The sequence below is a fragment of the Eschrichtius robustus genome, chromosome 19 (genome assembly GCF_028021215.1).
Source record: "Eschrichtius robustus isolate mEscRob2 chromosome 19, mEscRob2.pri, whole genome shotgun sequence".
Taxonomy (NCBI): domain Eukaryota; kingdom Metazoa; phylum Chordata; class Mammalia; order Artiodactyla; family Eschrichtiidae; genus Eschrichtius; species Eschrichtius robustus.
The window spans coordinates 694,424-714,884 of record NC_090842.1 but is presented as its reverse complement, the minus strand read 5'-3'; the positions used below and the strand labels follow the sequence as shown (position 1 = coordinate 714,884).

Sequence of the window (20,461 nt, the reverse complement as noted above, 5' to 3'; positions counted from 1 at the left end):
TTGGGGCAGAAGTGCAAGTGGGAAGCCCTGTATGTGCCTCGGGTGCCCCATCTGTCTTGTTCACGCTGCATCCCCAGCTTCTAGAACATTCTAGAAGTGTCTGGCAAACTGTAGGTCAATAAGTGTTTCTCGAATAAAAGAATGAATGAATAAAATTGTACTCATACACTGTTATGTTAAACTGAACATTAAATTGAGGATATAATGACAAAACTTAGACTTAAGACAGTGTACAAAACTGTATTAACATTTTAAAGGGTAGATCCTTTAAACACTTACCTTTCTGTATCTGAAAGAGAATCAACTTCAGGCTGAATTTCTAGTTCCAGCTGTAACCAATCTCTGTAAGTCAACTGAGAGAAAAGGACCAAGTGACCACCACAGCAAGGACAGAGCACAGAAGCCACAGGTTGGGGCTGTGACGCTGCCCTCTCATTATAGCTGGAGGTCTCCTGTGTGTCTGTCAGACATATCGTCCTACGCCATCTCCCAGGGTTAGACTGGGAGGCTGGCACCAAGCCCAGATGAAGAATCAGTCATTTAACTCTGAACGTGAAGATAACCAAAACTGTTCAAACTGGTCTTTAAACTCAGTCCTCCACACTGCTGCCTGGTCCTGGACAGCCCGCGGCACCTGCACAACAATCACGTTCTAGCTCACCGAGTTGTGCAAATAACCAAAAGATAAACTTGATGTGAGAACATGCTTCCAATAGTCACAGCTCCACACGTCAACACAGACTAACCTCAAAACCTCACACTGTGTTTAACAACGTGTCCCAGGGACATGCATGCAGCACACGCAGGGTGTGTAAACGCCGGAGCCGTGTGGCGCCAGCAGGGACGTGTGTGTGGATAGTGATCGAGGCACAGCTGCTCCTGCCTCATTGCTCCTGGTGTCAGACAGATGGTCAGACCTACTCGTGTATGACTGATAATTAACAATAAAAGAGTTGAAAAAAATATACAATAAAACGACACAACTTTTTCTCTAAAGACCAAAACAAGCCGGCAAACATCCAAGAAATAAATGAGAAGTTATGAAGAGGTGGCAGAAACAGTCACATGGGCACGTTGTCTGAGTGGCCAAGCTCCCAGTGACTGTGCTTGGAGACGCCCGGCCCCAGCTCGCAGCCTGACAGGCGTGTTTAAAATATGACAATCCCAGGAGTGATTTCCGTCGGGTCAGGCCCGCCCATGTCCTGCGCCCACAGAGCCCAGAGCGTGGAGGAGCGAAGCAGGGGAGGGGCCGGCGGGACCTACGCGGAGCCCCTCCCGCTGCAGCAGCTCCCGCGAGGTCCTCTGCTTCCACAGGCAGAGGGCGGCTCGCCGCCAGTCCGCGGAGGGCAGGCACAGGGGCCTCCAGGGGGAGCTGGCCGGGTCCTCCCAAGAGGGCGGGTCTCGGGCCTCTGAGAACCATCTGAACACGATGAACTGGAACTGAAAAAAGACAGGGGCGTGTGTGCTGTGAGACTGAGGAGACAAGCAGGGGCCCGGCTGCGCTCGGCTGGCAGCGAGGAGCCCCGGGTCTCAGTGGGCAGCCAGCCCTGACCACGCATCTCTGAGCTGCCGCGTCCTGCAGCCGCGCACGGCCGTCCCCCGCCTTCTCACTAAGTAGTGTGCTCACTGGCTACAGGAGATGCCCCCTCGGTGATGCACTGAGCCGCACATCTTTGCCTTAGGAGGTCGGACCCCCGCCCTCACGCTGACAGAGCCACAGGCTGCTTGAGGGGACCTCGGGGAGCTTGCGACACAGGGCAAGGACTTCCTCTTCTGGGCCGCTCCTCCGGATCTCCATCCCACACTTTAAAATGTTGGCACCTGGGACCGGGAGCACAGGGGCACCTGGACCCCAGGCTGCTCCTGACGCGGTGGAGCTCCCAGCAGCGCCCAGGAGTCCGACGCGGAGCCTGGAACTAAGAACCAGGCTCGAACCTCAAGGGAGACGTTCCCTAAAGCTCTGCAGGTGCAGCAACACTGGTTCCCGCTGTGACGGCACCGCCGCCTTTGACACTGAGGGTTCTAACACAGTTTCCCAGGCCGTCTTCAGAGGAAGTGCAGGGTGCTTCTTTAAATGCTGACACACTTTCTATGAACGTCAATCTTTTAATTTGCCTACTTCATAAATAAGGAGGGACATCTGTAGTTGTCACCTTCCAGCCCCTCCTCTTAACTCAGATGGAAGGAAAAGGCAGCATTCAACCCAAGCAGACGGCAAGTGGCGCCAGGAGACAGTCTGCTACCAACGAGGCCGGTGCCGAGCGCCGAGATGGAGGCCACGCAGGCTTCAGGCCAGAAACCCGTACAAAACTGGAGGTTACAGGAGAGCAGAAAAAGGAACCCAGAAGACTCACCTTTTTTATAAGGCCTGGAGACAAACAGCTGTACAAGATGTCACGTGACTGGGAAGAAAACTTACACAAAGAATAAGAAATTGCCGCTGTACAAAATCTGAAAATAGAAAACAGAAATTATAACACAGAAATGGGATCCATGCAAAATAACAGGTGGAAGAAGAGCGTGAACTGCATGAAGTGAACTGAGAGCCTCGCAGCCCGACGGCCGCTCGGTGCTCAGCCTCAGGCCCAGCCTGGCCGGCTCCGCCGAGCCCTCGGGAAAGAGCACCCCAGTCACGCCGTCTGGCCTGAGCTCTTTCCACGTTGACGAGAGACTCAGAAAACACATGAACACGCAGGCTCCGCACGTTAAGGGCTTGCTTTCCCAGCGTGTCAAAAGCCACGGTCAGAACAAAGGGAATGAAATGAGGAGGTGCGAGGTGGGTGTTCCCTGTGTGATTGCGTAAGGCTCTCGTTCACCTGCGTGATGGCAAATTATTCACTGTTCCTACCTAAAAGAACCTCAGAGCCAGAGTGAAGCACGTCCTGTTTCCAACTCAGCCTCTGCCCGCCCATGGTGGGCTGTGCCGTGTGGGAGGGAGAGGCTGCCGAGAACAGAGGTGACCATGAGGCCCAGAGAGTCAGGACTGTGGCGAGGAAGGGGCCCGACTCCCAGTGGGGACTTGTCAGTGGTGCTGCTGTGGATGGCGCGGACAGCTGGCGGGCACTGGTCCCAGGCCGCGTTCCTGTGCTCAGCTCTCCCTGTCTCTCCTAATGCCAGCTCAGTCCGTGAGCCGCGACCCTGGTCCCAGCCAACATCTCCCACCAGAGCCTCCGGCTTCTGTCCTGACCTCAGCAGCCACAGTAAGCCCTTCGGACCCGAGTCACACGTGGACTCCCCAGGGCTCTGCCCATGGGATGGCCACTCTCACCCAACCCCCGCTCATCTCTCACACCCGCCGACCCCAGGCTACGGGCTCCCTGCGACTCACCGGGTCCCGTGAGGGGGCCTAGCACGCAGTGTGCACTGAGCGGATGAGCACGTAACTGGACGATGGGTCTCAAAACCCTCTGGATGGGACAGCTGTGTGTGTAGAAACGTCCCCCAGAGGAAGCTGCTCACCACAGGGAGACCCCGGAACCTAACCTGAGGGGCAGGTCCAACCAGCCGCTGGCCACCTGACCCGGAGAAGGGCCCCTGCAGCCCATTGTGAGCATCTTGAAAACCAGCTCGCAAAGTAGGGTGATCTCACTTTTATAACCAAAGATACCAACACACACATAAATACACCCAAGATAAGGTTCTGGAAGGGTACAGACCAACATGGTAAAGAGTGGTCATCTGTAGAGCATGTGTGTCTGTGCTAATTTTATCTGATGAACGTGTGTTACTTTTGACAAGAGGGACACTCACTTCAGACACAGGGCCGAGGACTCCTGGGTCCTACAGGGCAGGAGGATGTCGAAGAGCTCGGGGACGGGCAGGCCCCTGGCAGGGGTGGGAGGGCCCACATGCACCTCCGGGAGGGCAGACCTGGACTCGCCGAGGTGGACGGCCAGGGCAGCCAACCCCACCACATGTGAGGCACTCAGGCTCGGGCCCTAAAATAGGAAAGAAGAGTGGTTCAGGGACTTCCCTGGTGGTCTAATGGCTAAAGACTCCGCGCTCCCAATGCAGGGGGCCAGGGTTCGATCCCTGGTCAGGGAATGAGATCCCACATGCCGCAAGAGCCCACATGCCGCAACTCAAGATCCCGCGTGCCGCAACTAAGAGCCCGCATGCCGCAACTCAGTAAGAGCCCGCGTGCCGCAACTAAGAGCCCGCGTGCCGCAACTAAAGATCCTGCATGCCGCAACTAAAGATCCCGCATGCCGCAATGAAGACCGGGCACAGCCACGTGCATACATACATACATACGTAGATAAGTACAGAAATATTTAAAAAGAAAAGAGGTTCGGCGTTGGGGGGGACAGGAGGGAGCCCGCCTCCTGGCTGGAGGAGGTGGCAGCCCTACCTGGTGACGGAGCAGTTGGCAGAGCCTGCTAAGCAGAGCCGGCAGGAGCCTGCGTCTGCACAGGGTCCTCACGAAGTGGGCGGCCCAGGGGCCCTGCCTGTGGGGACAGCCACAGAGAACAGTGGCAGCGGCCAGGTCTGGCCCTGCACTGCCCGCCTGGAGCCTGGTGGACGAGCAATCAGGCACCAGAGACCGAAGAAAGAACCAGGCTGTTCCCCAAACAGGAGGGTCTCCTGTTGCGACGCTGACTGTCGCCACATCCCTGCTGGACAAGTCAGCCCCCACCCCACCCAGGCCCTTCCCCAGCGCAGCGCGAAGTCGGGGGGCAGGACCAGGGCCCAAGGCTCAGAGCTGGACCAGGAACGACGGCCACTCTCATCACAAGCACCCAGGCTGCCCCAGGACAGCTCCAAACCACCCGGTGAGACCACCCAGCCTCTACCTGTCCGGTGGGGCGACGCTGGAGGCCGCCATGAGGTTCTGACAGAAAGACGTCAGCAGGAGGTCCACGACCTGAGAGAGGAGAGGTCTCAGGGCCGCAAACGCACGTCACAGCGTTTCCACCCTGGACGCACAGGGCCACAGTGGAGCTGACGAGACTGGAAAACGGGCCTCCATCCGGAGAAGAGGCTGCAACGCCTCGGCACAGGAATCCCCAAACCCTGGGAGGGGCCCCCAGGGGTCATCACGGAGCTTCTCAGCAGAGAGCAGGGTCAGCAAACCTACCCACAAAGGGCCACGAGCAGCCTCTGCCACAACTTCCTCCCAAACACAGAGTCTGTACGCAAACGGCAGCACCGGCCCGAAACCCTCGACTCACATGTGGTCTCCCTGGCGCCCCACACTCACCCTCTGCTCCCACGGCCGCAGCTCGGGGGCCCGGACGCTGAGCTGAACCGGGGCCCCCTCGACGTCACTGTCATCCTCGCTGAGGCCCAGGGCGGAGCGGAGCTGTTCAGAGATCACTGCCATCTGAGCCGACAACGCTGCAAGGCAGGGACCAGCGCCATGAGCAGGGGCGCCACCCACCACCTCAGGGGCCACACTCTCAACTGACCCTGGGGCCGCTCTCGTCCCCGTCTGGCCAGCAGTGGAACTTTTCTGCAGTGCAGGTGGCCAGGCTTCTCCGAGGGGCTGGCATAGCTCTTCACGTCACCAAGGCCCCAGTGTCTATACCCCGCGCCCCTCACCCGCCAGCCACCTCTGCACACACTGACGCCCGCTGCGGCCGCCCGGCCCTGCCTCGGCGGCTCTGCCAGCACAGGGACTCGCAGGCCTGGCTGGCTGACCATCTTGCGGCAGCGCTGGGGCCCCACACGGGCCTCAACCTCCCCAAGAACCACGTGCTGCAGGAGCAGAGTTCGGAAGGGCCACGCTGGCCACGAGGGGACATCCTGGGCCCTCAGGACGACCACGGCGGAGGCAGAGCTAACAGTGCAAAGCTGGGGCTGCCGACCCTCCACCACAGGTGAAAATCTGTGCGTAACTTCTGACCCCAAGCTTAAACTCCTCACAGCCTTCCGTGTATTTTGCATGTCATGTGAATCTACGTATATTTTATGCATTCACGACATACCTAATTTTCTCAATATTTCTAGGCAATGTGGTTTATCTGAAACTTTTGAAATTGTCATTTATCTTCAAAAATTTTCCAGTATATTTACTGAAAATAATCTGCACATACTGAGTAGACCCACACAGTTTAAAAACTGTGTTGCGGACTTCCCTGGTGGTGCAGTGGTTAAGAATCTGCCTGCCAATGCAGGGGACACGGGTTCGAGCCCTGGTCCGGAAGATCCCACATGCCACGGAGCAACTAAGCCCCCGTGCGCCACAACTACTGAGCCTGAACTCTAGAGCCCGCGAATCACAACTACTGAAGCCCGCGTGCCTAGAGCACGTGCTCCGCAACAAGAGAAGTCATCGCAATGAGAAGCCCGCGCACCGCAACGAAGAGTAGTCCCCGCTCACCGCAACTAGAGAAAAGCCCACACGCAGCAATGAAGACCCAACGCAGCCAAAAATAAATAAATTAAAAAAAAACAACAAACTGTGTTGTTCAAGGGTCAACTGTATTTCCTCCGTGAGACTCTCATAGGAATTAAATGAATTCATGATAAATAAAAATCCAGTGAAGTTACTAGGTAAAAAGATGCCTCATGTATTTTAGTTTCTGCATTTAGCATAGCAAAAATCTAAAAACACTGGAACCTGTGGACCACTGTGGCCACGGAGCGCTTTGAACTGCTCATGCTTGTCCTCCAGACCCCCTCATAGGAAACAGTCCCAGAAGCAGAGGCTCAGCGCTGAAGAGCACAGCCACCCAGGAGTAAAGGAAGGAGAGAAGCCCCACAGCCAGCAACGCAGCTTTCCTCCTCTATGTCTCCTGTCCCACCGGGATGCCAAGTAGCAGAATATCCGTATTCTACCCAGACTTTGGGACAGCCTGAGTGTCAGAAAGGAGGCATGCTCCACACCCACCAGGCCGTGGTCGGGTGCACTACCAGATGCTCAACTGCAGGGAAAACGCACTGACCACTGCCACTATGGGCAACAGAGCAGCTACCAGCTCTGAGCACGTCAGGACTGGCCCGTGCACCCACGGACACACACTGCGGACGGCCCGACCCACAGCCCCGTCCTCACCGTCGTGCTGGGGGGGATCTGTCACTGAGGCCCTGAGCTCTCGCAGGGCAGTCGTGAGCAGGCCCAGCGGCTCCTCCGCACAGCTGGGCTCCACCTCCCTTCGCGAGGCTGCATCTGAGAGACAGGAGGTAATTTTAACAATTAAGCAGGTTAGATCAGATAGGAAGCGCACAGACCTGACGCTGTCCCTGGCTTCTCCCTGCAGAGGGCACACAGAGGACTGGGGCCCTACGAGGAGGGAAGTGAAACGCTCTCCCCTGACGGTGGATGTTAATGTCCTATCAAAGTTTAAACATTCATAAGGAAGTTTAAGAAAAACCATGGTTCTATACACACTATCGCCACAAGTGTAAAAAGCAGGTATGTAATGAATAAAGACCAAATGCATGTGGAGGGAGGCTGGGCGGGGAGAGCAGAATTATGGACAGATGATGGTTTAGTCCCTGTTTCTCAAACTTTTAAGTAACATTGTGATATTGTTCTTTACAACAGGATGTTAAGATCACTATATTAGAGGGGATTACCAGTCCTCAACGTACATTTAATAGGTTTACTAAAAAATATTAGCCCTGTGAGACGCAGCATTAGAAAACATTCTAGAGGCCCCCAAAAGCAGGACCATGGGGTTAGGAAAGGAGGGCAAGGCTTCACTCAACGGTGGACACAGCCCTATGGCCCCCTTGGCATCCTGTCTGCAAGATGTTTCGATACTGGTCCAAACAGGTGTGGGTCTCCCTGGCTGTCAGAAACCGTGGAAGATTATGCAAGGAGGGTTCTGGCAGACAGAATTAGAAAACAGAGCTGCAGTCGCTCATGCAGCCTAACTGGCCCTGCAGGCGTCAGAGGGATTGACCAGCAAACAGCTGCACCATTTCAACACCGACAGACCAGGCCCTGTCCTGATGGCGCCTCGTTCCTGGGGGGATGGGGTGCGGACAGCCTACCCAGCTGCTCCAAGCACTGATGCACGCTTTCACACACTGGCCCAGGTCTACATCACTGTCCCCTAGAAGCAGAAAGATCCCCAACAGTCCAAACGGCCAAAGAGCCATGGCAGACCCCCTACTAGGACACGGTGCAGAACAAACACCACGGGCCTCGGGCCTGGCTGGTCACCTGACTTTAAAGCTCGAATTCAGACAGGCAAACAGAAACCACATCACAACCTCAGCGGGGCACACAAAGATGAGAAACGGTCAAGCGGATTTTGTACTGCACGCGTGTTCAAGGAATGACGTCACAGGCAGCCCTCCTGGTGTCACAGCTGTCCCAGGGCTGGTGCTGGGCAGTCTCTGAAGCCACAGCTGTGGCCAGACCCAGCATGACAGAACCAGACCAGATGGACCAAGGTGCCACCGACACGTCTCGTGATCAGGGAAGTGGAGATGGGCACGTCTGGGGACCAAGCGACCCACTGACCTTACCTTCTGGCTTCTCTCTGACAGTGGAGCAGGCTTGGCGGTAGGTGGCGTATAAGGAGGGGGGAATTTTCTCCGCTCTGGATCAGAAGAAAACATGAAGATAGTCAACTCGGACTCAGATTAATTCTCAAGCTTACAATCCCAAAGACTATCATAAAACAGAAATATGCAACAGAGTAAATCTAAATAAATTATACAACACCCCACAGCATGACCCTGTGTTTAGGAAAAACATTGTCCATATGGACTTAAACGGTCCTGACTACTTCATACGTCCTATATAAACATCTACCAACAGTGGGTTTTGTTGTGTAGTGAGATTATAAATGATTTTCACTTCTCTCATTCAAGTTTTGGTAATTCCCAAATTTTAAAGGTGAACTTATATTACTTTTAATGAAAAATGCTAACTAAGGAAAGCATCCAATTAATGCCATTAAAAATACAAGTCCTGTGATGAGGACACGGGGCATCTGCAGGGCACGGACACGGCTGACAAGTTCTCATGGCACAGCAGCAAGTACAAGAGCCACAGAGCATTGCCCCCCCCAACAGTGCTGCAAACCGTGACAACGAGATTCAAGCAGAAGAACAGAGACATGGCTGTGCTCCAGAGTGAGAATCCACACCAGCACTGGAGGGAGGCAGGGAACTTGGCTGGAGACTAGGAACTGAGGGCACGACCCACTGCCCTGGGGACTGGAAAGCCTTCAGTTTAAAAAACAGAAACCAATGCAAATAAAAAGAAAGAACAAATTCAAGGAAACGGAGAAATTCACAGAAAAGAAACTGTCAGTCATCACTTTCATTAATATCTTCAGAGAGGTAAGACAAAACACTGCAGCTGTGAAACAAGAATGGACTGCTGGGGGCTTCCCTGGTGGTGCAGTGGTTAAGAATCTGCCTGCCAACGCAGCGGACATGGGTTCGAGCCCTGGTGTGGGAAGATCCCACGTGCCGCGGAGCAACTAAGCCCGTGCACCACAACTACTGAGTCTGCACTCTAGAGCCCACGAGCCACAACTACTGAGCCCAAGTGCCATAACTACTGCAGCCCGCACGCCTAGAGCCCATGCTCTGCAACAAGAGAAGCCACCACAGTGAGAAGCCCGCGCACCGCAACGAAGAGTAGCCCCGGCTCATCACTAGAGAAAGCCTGCGTGCAACAACAAAGACCCAACGCAGCCAATAAAAAAAAAATTAAGAAGCTATACCATGCAAATACCAAAAAAAAAAAAAAAGCTGGTTTTAATAGCAGACAAAATAGAAATTAAAGTAAAAAGCCTAACAGAGACATTACATAATAACAAAGGGAAAAACATCCAGCAAGAGAAGCCTGTATTTTAACAATTACGAACTTTCTTGCAACAAGACAAATCTGACAGAATTATAAGGAGAAACTGACAAAATCACAACCACCTCCACAATAAACTGACAAACCAAAGACGCAGAAAACTATTCAGGATACAGAAAACTTGAGAATAAGCACAATTTAACAGACAGACCCTACAGTCCAAAACTGAAGGACATGCGTTGTTTTCAAGGATGCGCGGAATGTCTGCAAATTCCAAGCAAATTCTGAAAGGAAGTCTTGACAAGTAGAAAAAACTCCATACAAAGTGAATCATATTCTTTGCGAAAAATGCAATTAAATTGGAATTCAACAATAAAAACTCATGGGCAAATACCTAAATGTTTAAAAATTTTAAAAATTTACTTAAAACTAACTTACAAATTATGAGAAAATCATAGCACAATGGTTGAGTATTTAGAACTGACCGACAGTGTAAGAACTACACATTGAAACTTTTGGAAGGCAGCTAAAGTGATATCTGCAGGTAAAATTTATTAAAATATGCCTGTTTTAAAACACAAGAAAAGTTATAAAACAATAAACCACCACTTTAAGAAGTTATAAAAAGAACAACATAGTAAACCCAAAGAAAACAAAAGGTAAATAATAAAGTTAAAATCTAAAAACAAATAGAAGATTTTTTAAAAAACAGCAGGGAGGGGGACTTCCCTGATGGCGCAGTGGTCGAGAATCCGCCTGCCAATGCAGGGGACACGGGTTCGAGCCCTGGTCCGGGAAGATCCCACATGCCGCGGAGCGGCTGGGCCCGTGCGTCACAACTACTGAGCCGGCGCTGTACAGCCCGCGAGCCACAACTAGAGAAAGCCCGTGTGCAGCAACGAAGACCCAACACAGCCAAAAATACATAAATAAAATAAATAAATTTAAAAAAAAATTAAAAAAAAAAAAGAAAAAAACAGCAGGGAGGGGCTTCCCTGGTGGCACAGTGGTTGAGAATCCGCCTGCCAATGCAGGGGACACAGGTTCGAACCCTGGTCTGGGAGGATCCCACATGCCGCGGAGCAACTAAGCCCATGCGCCACAACTACCGAGCCTGCGCTCTAGAGCCCGAGAGCCACAACTACTGAGCCTGTATGCCACAACTACTGAAGCCCGCGCACCTAGAGCCCACGCTCCACAAGAGAAGTCACTGCAATGAGAAGCCTGCGCACCACAACGAAGAGTAGCCCCGGCTCGCCACAACCAGAGAAAAACCCACGTGCAGCAAGGAAAACCCAACGCAGCCAAAAATAAATAAATTTAAAAAAAAAAACCCTCTTAAAAAAAAAAAAAAAAAAAAACCAGCAGAGAAGGGGTTTCTCTGGTGGTGCAGTGGTTAAGAATCCGCCTGCCAATGCAGGGGACATGGGTTCAAGCCCTGGTCCGGGAAGATCCCACATGCCGCAGAGCAGCTAAACCCATGCACCACAACTACTGAGCCTGAACTCTAGAGCCCGCAAGCCACAACTACTGAGCCCACGTGCCACAACTACTGCAGCCCGCGTGCCTAGAGCCCGTGCTCTGCAGCAGGAGAGGCCACCTCAATGAGAAGCCCCCACTCGCCACAACTAGAGAAAAGCCCATGCGCAGCAGCAAAGACCCAATGCAGCCAAAAATAAAAATAAATAAAATAAATAAATTTATTTTAAAAACCCAAAACAGCAGGAAGGACACAATATAAAAGACTGGTTATGTGATAAAATTAATAAAACAGACAAGTCTTTAAGTAATGAATGAGTCATAAAAAAAGGCAAAATTAACACTAGCATGAAAAAAATTTTAAGAAGGGATGAAAAGTACAGATGTGATTTAAAATTTTTTAAATCACAATAGAATATCATGAAAAATGACACATCAATAGATTTTCAAACTGAGATGAAATGGACAATTTTCTAGAAATATATATAAAAGCTAACTCGAGAATAAAAAACCTGACTAAACCGATAACCATTCAAGAAACTGAGTCAGCAGCCAAAAGTCTTGCCTCCACAAAGACACCATGAACAGATGATTTTGCAGCCAGATTTTACCAAACCTTAAGGGACACATGATCCCTGTGTGACACAAACTATTTCAGGGGACAGGAAAGAGGGAAGGCTGCCCGGTTCGTTCTATGAGGAACCAAATACCTTAATGGCAAAGCAGCCAAGGTGAGTCTAACAGAATGAGACACAGATGCAAGAATCCTAAATAAAGTATCAGTAAACCAAATTCAGCAGTTTATAAAACAAAAACCTGTTACCAATTAGGGGGTATTCCAGGAACGCAAAGACAGTGGAAAAACCTATCAATGTAATTATCACATAGCCGATGACAGGAGAACAGCACAATCATCTCAAGGGATGCCAAAAAAAAGCATGAATTCCTGCTAAAAGTCCTTAGCAAATTCACAGAGGGAACTCTTTTAATATGGTAAGGAGCATATACATATATATATATATATACATAGATAAAACTACAGCAAATAGAATTAATGGTAAAACTCTAGAAGCAGTCCTATTTCAGCCAGGAACAAGACACGAGGCCAGCTTTCACTTCTACGATTGCTCATTATACTAAAATCCTACCCAACACGGTGACAAACACTGAGAGGCATAATAATCTGACAGGAGGAGGCAAACTTGATCTTGTGGATGGCATGACTGCATAGAAAATCTCACCACCCACTGGGAGTAAGTTCAACAGTTAATGGAAACAAGGGCACCTACACCTCAGCAACAGCCAATGAAGAAGACAGAAAAGAACATGCAGTTCACAACAAAAGCTAGGTACCGAGTAGCAAGGCTGACAAAAATTTACAAGAGTTTTATGAAGAAAAACCACAAAACACTAGTAAAAGACTTGAAAAAACAAAGACGTACTATGTTCCTGGAAGGAAAAACTCAGTACCATAATAAAGCCAAATATCCTCAAATTAATCTATAAAATCAATGAAATTGCACTCAAAATTTTAAAGTTTTCATGGAGATATAGCCAAGGATGTTCACTGAAGCACTGTTAACAAAGCATAAAAGTGGAAGTAACCTAAGGGTCCAACTCCAGGATGGTAAGTTAATCTATTTATTCCGTAGGCATGTGGCCTGCACCCTGGGGTGTGCGATGTGGCAGTTTGCAGACACAACAGAATTCCACACAGCATTAAACCAACCAGAGCACACGACCAACGGGGGGAGTGAAAATGCAAGTCACAGAACAACACACACTGCTATCAAATCCACTTTGAAAACACACAAGACCACACTGTGTGGTGTGTTTGTGTGTGGACATAATTTACAGTTATAAACATATAAAACAAAAGGATAAAAAATAGAGGAAAACTTTATGCACCAACTTCAGGATAATGATTTTCTTGGAGGAAAAGGGGAGGGGATCAGAGACCTGGGGTAAGACGTATCTGGACTATTTCAAGAAAAAAAAGGAAAGATAGCAAAAATATTAATGTGAGTGGGGCATAGGGGTGTTTTTTTACTGGTCTCTTTACTTTTGGAATATCTTATGCCAAAAATAAATAAAAGTAAGGATCCCAGAGAATGACCTAATCATAAGATGAAAAAGCTTCTTTTTACTTTCTAGGCCCTTTATCTTTTCAATCTTCTCACAGGACCCATCACTTCACATAAGACACTGGAAAACAGGGTTTATAGTTTTCTGTTTCTGCCACCTCTCTGCTCCTGGAGGTCCTCAGTGTGAGCCGGGGGACGGGACCCCCGTTCTACACGTGGTCTCCACTCTCCCCAAATCATCACAGTGGGAGGCTTTCACCTCTCCCTTTTCCTTCTTTCCTTAAATTCTCCTCCTTTCCCAATGATTATGTAGCAAAAACACTATTTTCTTTAATTCCCAGACTAATCATCCTAAAAGTTCACTGAAAAATGTTAAGTTGTGATATTCAGAATCAAAGAAATTTTCTTTTTAACATTTTAACCGACTAATTTTGAGCCAACTTTTTATAAGCAAAGCATACATGTGACAAAACGCATTTCTCTACAGAAGAGCCACAGCTCCTTGCGCTGTTAGCCCCCAGATGAGCCGCGCTGCCATGCGTACCTCCTCAGGGACTCTATGAGAACGGCCCGGGAATCAGGGACCCTCGGGAGCTGAGAGGGAAGACAGGACTTGGGTGAGACGCCGACAGGGACCCCGCTCTCTGCCGACCCGGCCCCACGTTCACGGCGACGTGTACTGACCACTCGCGGTGTGAGCAGGGCGGGGAGAAAGTGGGACAGGTAGTAGGACCTCCGGAATATGCTGCAACAGAAAAGGCCAGGCTCAGGGGTGCCCCACCTCGACCAGAGGACCCTCAGTGAGGGCAGTGACCGTCCACGTCCAGGGCCGTCCCTGCAGGCCAGAGCGTGGGCCACGTGCTGTCACGTTTCAAGGCTATGACACTGTATCACGTTTTCAAGTATTCTTTACCACTGTTTTGGGACACTTCACACAAAGGGAACTCTGTGCTGGTGACCACCTGCACCCAGAGAGTCTGGAGGATTCCAGATGCATGACCCTGGAACCTGGGTTCATCCGCGGCCACGAGGTTGACCGTGGGAGCTGGAAGCTGTGCGCGTTTCCCAGAGGCAAAGCCTTAAGAAAGCTACCCCACAGCTACCCCGTACTGGTAGCAACCAGAATTCAACGTGTTTTGGCGTCACACCAAATTCAACAAAATTTTGCTATTCAACTCCCTGTGCTGGCTTCACACGGTCACCGTTGAAGCATGAACAAGAAAAGTCATCGTGGCCAAAGGGAGGGCCTGTTCTGGTCCCTCTGAACAGTCTGTGCTATGGGGCACCTCGGCTTTCCGCAAGGGAGCTCATGTCACAGCAGGGGCTCGGCAGCACCTGCCCACCAGCCCTTCAGGCAGCGTAACCCCACCTGGCCTCCAGGACGGCGGCGGGAATCTTCCCCGTGTGTTCAAACACCATGATGGCCTTCTCAACATCCTGGGACGTTTGGCGGTGGGGCTGGCTCCAAGCAGGGAGGACGGAAAAGAACAGAAGATTTAAAAGAAAAGGCAGAAGCAGAGCAGGGCCACGGTTCTGTGGTCGGGCGATAGGCATGACAGAGTAAGCGGACATGCAGACAAACTCCCTGATACCAGCAAAACCACAAGGAGGGATCAACTGCTGCCCCCGGCCCCCGAGAGCTCAGCACCTCCGGGAAGCCACAGCCACCCCCAGGCTCCATGTGTCTGTGCCCTCCACCCCGCTTCCTGCTGCCCTTCTGGCAGAGACAAGGATCCCAATGCAAGATTCTCAGGTGGGAAGGTGCCAAGACCTAATTTTTGAGATTTAAAAAAATTATGAAATGGCAACTTGTGAACAGCAATAAATCTTAAATAGAAAACTATGTTAACTATTTTAAAGTATTCGCCTAACAGTCCAACAGGAAGGGCTCTCCAGGGACTCGCAACTTTGAAGTAAAAGTGTCTTAGGAAAGCACACACACACCCCATACGGCCATCCGACATTTGGTCTACATAAATATAGTTCACACTTTTTTCTGTAATTCCTAGAAAAACATGACACCGCCCTTCCCCAACTGTTTTACAGACCACTTTGTCCGTGAAACCACGGGAAGGGGGACCTACTGGAAGAAGCATCCCTGTAAAAGGTGACCCTTGCTGCTGCTCTGAACAGTGTGGATACGACAGGACAAACACTGGAGCACAGCTCACCCCGGCTGCCGCACACGCACTGGGGCCCAGACAGAAAAGGCTCAGACACGCAGAGACGCTCAGCGACGAGCCCAGGACGTTACCTCGGTGACGTCCCCAGCTGAAGACAAATCCTCATAGAGCCCCATGTTTTCTATAGAAACCTGCAAAGACACGGGCGCATGTGAGGACCCAGACAGGCACTGGCCTCCGCGCAGAGAGAGGAGGAGCAGGCAGCAGGGGAGGCTGGGACTCGCCTTGAGGTCGGCGAGGCGCGTCCTGGCCAGCGCCACGTAGTCGGTGAGGAGAGCGCGGTACTTGCTGGGAACCAGCGGCGGGTGGAGGACGTGCACCTGCGGGCAGAGGGCGGAGCAGGTCCATCAGCCCATCAGCTGTCCTGACTTTCTGGGGGAGACACTCGTACTGACGGCAACAAAGTTGAAGAATTAGCCAAAGACCCCAGGGGGGTCTGGAGGTGGGGCAGACGGAGTCCTGGGTGAGGGTCTCTGCACGGGGCCGGGAGGGGCAGCAGGTGCCCTGCCCCAGAGCCGGCCCCGCCCACACACACGCAGCCCTCCTCCCCTCAGAGGGAGGCGTCGGGGCCCCAGGGGCAGCAGGGACTGAGCTGCACGGGGAGACCGGACTCCAGGCTGCGTGAGTTACGTCACATGTATTCTTTGAAATGAAATATGCATTTCTTAATTAAAAAAAGAAGGTGAGATTCCTTTTCCAAGTGCCCTACCCCTCAAAGCAAATGCTGGTTATGTCATCTGATTACAAAAGAAAGCTCATTGCAAGGCACTTTCTAATCATGAGACTAATGTACATGGTGATAAAGAACGCAAACTGGAGCGTGAAGTCTTCCACTCCCAGAAGGCACGTCCAAAGCCACTGGGGGCATGTTCTTCCAGATCCTTCTCCTTCAATATAAAAATATATCATTTTTAAAAACCAAACATGGGACCCAGGACACTCACTGGCCTCAGTGTCCGTGGTATGGGGACCCCTTTCTATGCAGGCACCAGGCCCCCTTCGCTCACTCACCAGCTCCTAGGACCACACGCGGCTGGTTTCTGGGCATTTACTGTAAGAAACATGCCTCCCCAGGAGTGCACCGACACCCCAGGGTGGCGTTTGCATTCTGTGACTGTCACTTGCGGGGCTGCCCTGAGCCGAACGTGCCGCCGGCCTCTCACCTGCAGGTACCGGGGGGCCTCGAAGGGCACGAGGTCAGACAGGAACTTGAAGAGGAAGACCAGCGCCTTCTTGCTGCAGCTGTGGAAGCCCCTTGCGCTCCCGAAGGCGGCCTGTGAGGAGGATGGGCATGAGGCGGGGGAGACAGGAGGACCTGCCGTGGGGTGGCCATGGCTACATCCCGGCCTCAAAAACAGCAGAAAAAGGGAAGCAAAGCCACTTCAGTTCATTTGTCTTTAGGACGACATGGCTGTGGCCTAGCTAAACAGATGGACTGAAAATATATTTAAAAAATTAAAAATATATTGCTGTAGAAAATGGTAAATATGGTGTCTTTCTATGAACGTTAGAGACAGGATTTGTTAACCACCCTGCGAGAGTCCCTTCCTCACAGGTGAATTCATTCCACTCCAGCCCCAAGCCCGTCTGAGTGGACGAGATCCCTGCAGGGGTGGGGCCTCGGGCAAAGTGCCCAGGCCACAGCAGGAGAGTGGACTCTTATAGAACCCAGGGCGCCCAGGGGTGCCTGTGGGTGCCCAGGGCAGGGAGGTTCTGAAGAGGTGTCGACCCTGAATATGTCCCGATGAGCCTGCAGAGACCAGCACTCGCCTCACGCCAGCCGTAAGAGGCCCACCTGCCACATCACGAGGCCCACGGAAGCTCCTCCTCCAAAGCACACCCTGTGGTTCTTCGGAACAATTGTGCCGTCAGACAGACGACAGGCACGAAGTCCTCAGAACGAGCACACAAGGCCGACACCACTGGCCCTACTGCCGGAGCACTGAGTGCACTCCGGTAAGCCCCTCGGGGCCAGGACTGTGGACGCAGTCACTGAGTCCACGTGCCTCCAGCAGGAGCCCCTGGCCCGCTGTGTGGAGCTGGGGTAAGCGCAGGGCCAGGAGGGAGCTTCATTCCGCAAAAGAAAGAACCACACCCACCATCTCTACGGCACACCAGGCACAGAGCCGGGTGGATGCAGAGAGAGGCGGGCTCTCCAAGAGGCCACAGCTACACCACCCAAAGCTTCTGCAAAGAACAGGGCTCGTAAACCCAAATCCACACACGCCCAACCTTCAAAGCTGATGTCCCAAAGATGCCCCCCAGGCCCAGCAGCCTGGGAAGAGCGGCAAACACGCGCAGGTGGCGGGAAACAGGGAAGAGAGGAGGGCGCTCCCCCACAGACGTGAAACCAATCACAGCGCAGCACACTGTGCAAAAAAAGGCAGCTGTGTTCGCTTTCACCCTTTCCTGCTGGATTTCACTCATTTTTCTCATGAGAGACGGCAGGAGGCCCAAAGAGGCAGATGGGAAGCTGAGCAGTCTCGGCAGAGCCGACCCCAGCGGGAGCGCAGGCGGCTCACCTGGAACCAGGCGGCATAGGACGGGAAGGCAGCTGGGCCCTCCAGCGCAGCCTGCCGTGCAACCAGGAACGCCAAGACCATGCTGTCCAGGTCACAGCTCTCGAACGCATGAGCCAGCAAACGCGACACCCAACCTAGGTGAGGACAGTGGCACGGCTGTGGACGGGGGCTGGGGCGGGGGTAGGGGGGCAGGCAGGACAGTCCGCTCATCCAACACCGACCCCCAGGCCCTGGGTGGCGGCCCGCACGCAGCCTGGCGGCGGGTACACGGGCAGGCCGACAGCAGAGGGCGGTCCAGAGGGCACTGGCTGGGCAGGCGGGAAGGGCTTCCATCCTCACTGAGCCAGACACAGCGATTCGGCCCGCAGGCTCGCCCCAGCGCCGGTCCACGGATCACACGCGCACACACGCACGGAACACAGCGGGGCTCCCATCCCCGCGCACCGTTAACCAGCTGCTGTGCGTCTGGCAAGCAGATCACCAGTGTGGACACGCAGGACAGCACGTGTTGCCAGTTCACCTCCCGTGTCTCCAGAACTTCTTGTAAGCAGTCCACTAGCTCCTCTGGGCTCAGGATCACGAAGAGCTGCAACCAAAGTGTCAGAGCTGGACCCTCGCCTCCCTCCCCCTCTGCATCGTACACAACCTAGACTCGAGACACCTGCCCCTCCTGACCCCCACGGCCAGCAGCGGCTGGAGGGAGTTCTCATTTGAGGACAAGGTGCTTTGCCCACGTGACAAGTTCAGTCTCTGGACCCGGACGGCGGTCCAGCCACGGACGGCCGTGGCTGTGGCATCTCCTGGGACCCCCAGAGCCCGTGCAGCAGGTCTTGGACCCCACCCCGTGCACTTACCCTACGGTACAGGCCACTGAGCAGAGGCGGGGTCCTTGCAAAGCTCCACTCTCTCTGCATCTGAACAGCGTCGGAAACTTCATTCAGGAGGAAACACACAAAACGTCACATCAGTAATCATCAAAAAGTTCAATATCAATAAAGTACCTTGTTTTAATTTGCACTTTTCCAAATGTTATGTGAACTTCACCATTTCCCCATTTTCCAGCCATTTTTTTATGTCATGAAATGTCTGTGTCTTTGGTAATCCTTGATCATATCTGCTATAAATATCCTCCAACCCATCAATTACACATTAATTTTGCTGCTTTTAAACTTTCACTATGAATAAGCAGTCAGTGAGGACGTGTTGAAAGGACACGGTTGGAAAGCATGCATCAGCCAGGCCAGGCCCTCCGGAGGGGCAACAGCCTCTGTCGGGGGCTTCCGTGGGCCCCTGGATGCAGCACCACAGAGAAGGCGCCATCAGGAGCCTCACAGACCGCCCAGCCCTCACGGGGCAGTGCGTCAGGCAGAAGATGACTCGGGTGTTAGACACCTTTCAGAAAGCCATGCACCCACACAGAAAATGCTGATGTGAGCCGCAGAAACAGAACCTTGGAATTCACAGTATGAGCACTGTTTTAAAAACCTATCTAGAAAAGACAGGAAGGGCTTCATATTAAAGATATTCTACTTTGGCAACGGGTGACGCTTCTTTAATTCTAAATTTTCTTTATGGGAAAGTGTTGCTTTCAAATGAGAAGATATTTAATGACAAATGGACTGTCCTCCCCGTGCTAACGTCCGCGGCCCGAGCTTCTGTCAAGGGAGGCACCCAGGGCACCAGGACCCACCTTTCAGCACAGGCTTGTGGGTGAGGATCTGGGTCAGAGTGTGACAGAAGAACCTCTTGGGAGACTCGGTTGAAATTATACTTCGATACATGTGTCCACTGAACACACTGAACCTGCAGACGCAGCAGAGGATCTCAGGGGAGGGGACCCCTGCAGGTTGCCGCCACTCAACAGTGCCAGCACCTGACAGCGGCACCTCACGCACGAGGAGCGGCTCACTGGCAAAGCAGCCAGGGACCTGCAGGCCCCCGACTCCAGACCCCCAGCTCAGGCTCACAGGCTGGCCCTGCCCACGCTTCCCCAGCCAGGCCTGCAGCCAGGCTGCCATGCCGCAGACGGAAATGGAATCCAGGGGAGCGTCGCTTCAACAGGACAGAATCAAAGGCAATGGAGTCGCTGTCACATGGAGAAGCAAGAAGATCAGAGTGAGGTCACAGAGGGCTGGGCCTCGCAGGAGGTGACGGAGGTCACAGTGACCACAGCCAGTGGCTGGACCCAGGCCCAGCACACGTCGCAAAGCCTCGGTCTCCCCATCTGTGAAATGGGAACCAGAGGTGGCAGGGCCATGGTTCGCATTGAGCACCTGATCCTGCCCCGGCACATGGAGGCTCTCAACCGCACCTGGAGCCAGGGACGTCCTTCTCCCGACAGGAGAAGCAAGAAAAGGAGAGGGAGCAGGATGTCACTGACAGGTCAGGAGGGACAGAGGGAGACCGGGACTGACAGCAGGGTGTCATGATCAGCCCCACCCGATCCCTCAGGGGAGAGAATCCAGGGCCCTAGCAGCCATG

At 52.6% G+C, this 20,461-nt stretch overlaps 1 protein-coding gene across 10 annotated transcripts in view; it reads right to left on the bottom strand.

Moving 5' to 3' along the window:
* The window catches only part of FANCA (FA complementation group A), a 50,693-nt gene that overhangs the window by 12,381 nt on the left and 17,851 nt on the right, over nt 1-20,461 (bottom strand). For 6 of the 10 annotated variants that reach the window (XR_011071445.1, XM_068528411.1, XM_068528416.1 and 3 more), the window contains exons 11-29: nt 19,671-19,783; nt 18,835-18,911; nt 18,425-18,566; nt 17,981-18,114; nt 16,622-16,732; nt 15,683-15,778; nt 15,530-15,589; nt 14,645-14,733; nt 13,960-14,020; nt 13,820-13,869; nt 8,422-8,495; nt 6,998-7,111; nt 5,201-5,337; nt 4,794-4,864; nt 4,352-4,448; nt 3,751-3,938; nt 2,355-2,451; nt 1,264-1,440; nt 280-353 (exon numbers count right to left, since the gene is read on the bottom strand). Coding sequence is in view for 9 of the 10 variants with exons in the window: in XM_068528411.1 (XP_068384512.1) it covers nt 280-353; nt 1,264-1,440; nt 2,355-2,451; nt 3,751-3,938; nt 4,352-4,448; nt 4,794-4,864; nt 5,201-5,337; nt 6,998-7,111; nt 8,422-8,495; nt 13,820-13,869; nt 13,960-14,020; nt 14,645-14,733; nt 15,530-15,589; nt 15,683-15,778; nt 16,622-16,732; nt 17,981-18,114; nt 18,425-18,566; nt 18,835-18,911; nt 19,671-19,783 (1,962 nt within the window). In the remaining variant the exon portion in view is untranslated. Of the gene's footprint in view, nt 1-279; nt 354-1,263; nt 1,441-2,354; nt 2,452-3,750; nt 3,939-4,351; nt 4,449-4,793; nt 4,865-5,200; nt 5,338-6,997; nt 7,112-8,421; nt 8,496-13,819; nt 14,021-14,644; nt 14,734-15,529; nt 15,590-15,682; nt 15,779-16,621; nt 16,733-17,980; nt 18,115-18,424; nt 18,567-18,834; nt 18,912-19,670; nt 19,784-20,461 lie in introns of those variants that run through there. The other 4 variants (XM_068528413.1, XM_068528414.1, XM_068528415.1 and 1 more) reach the window with 3 other exon arrangements.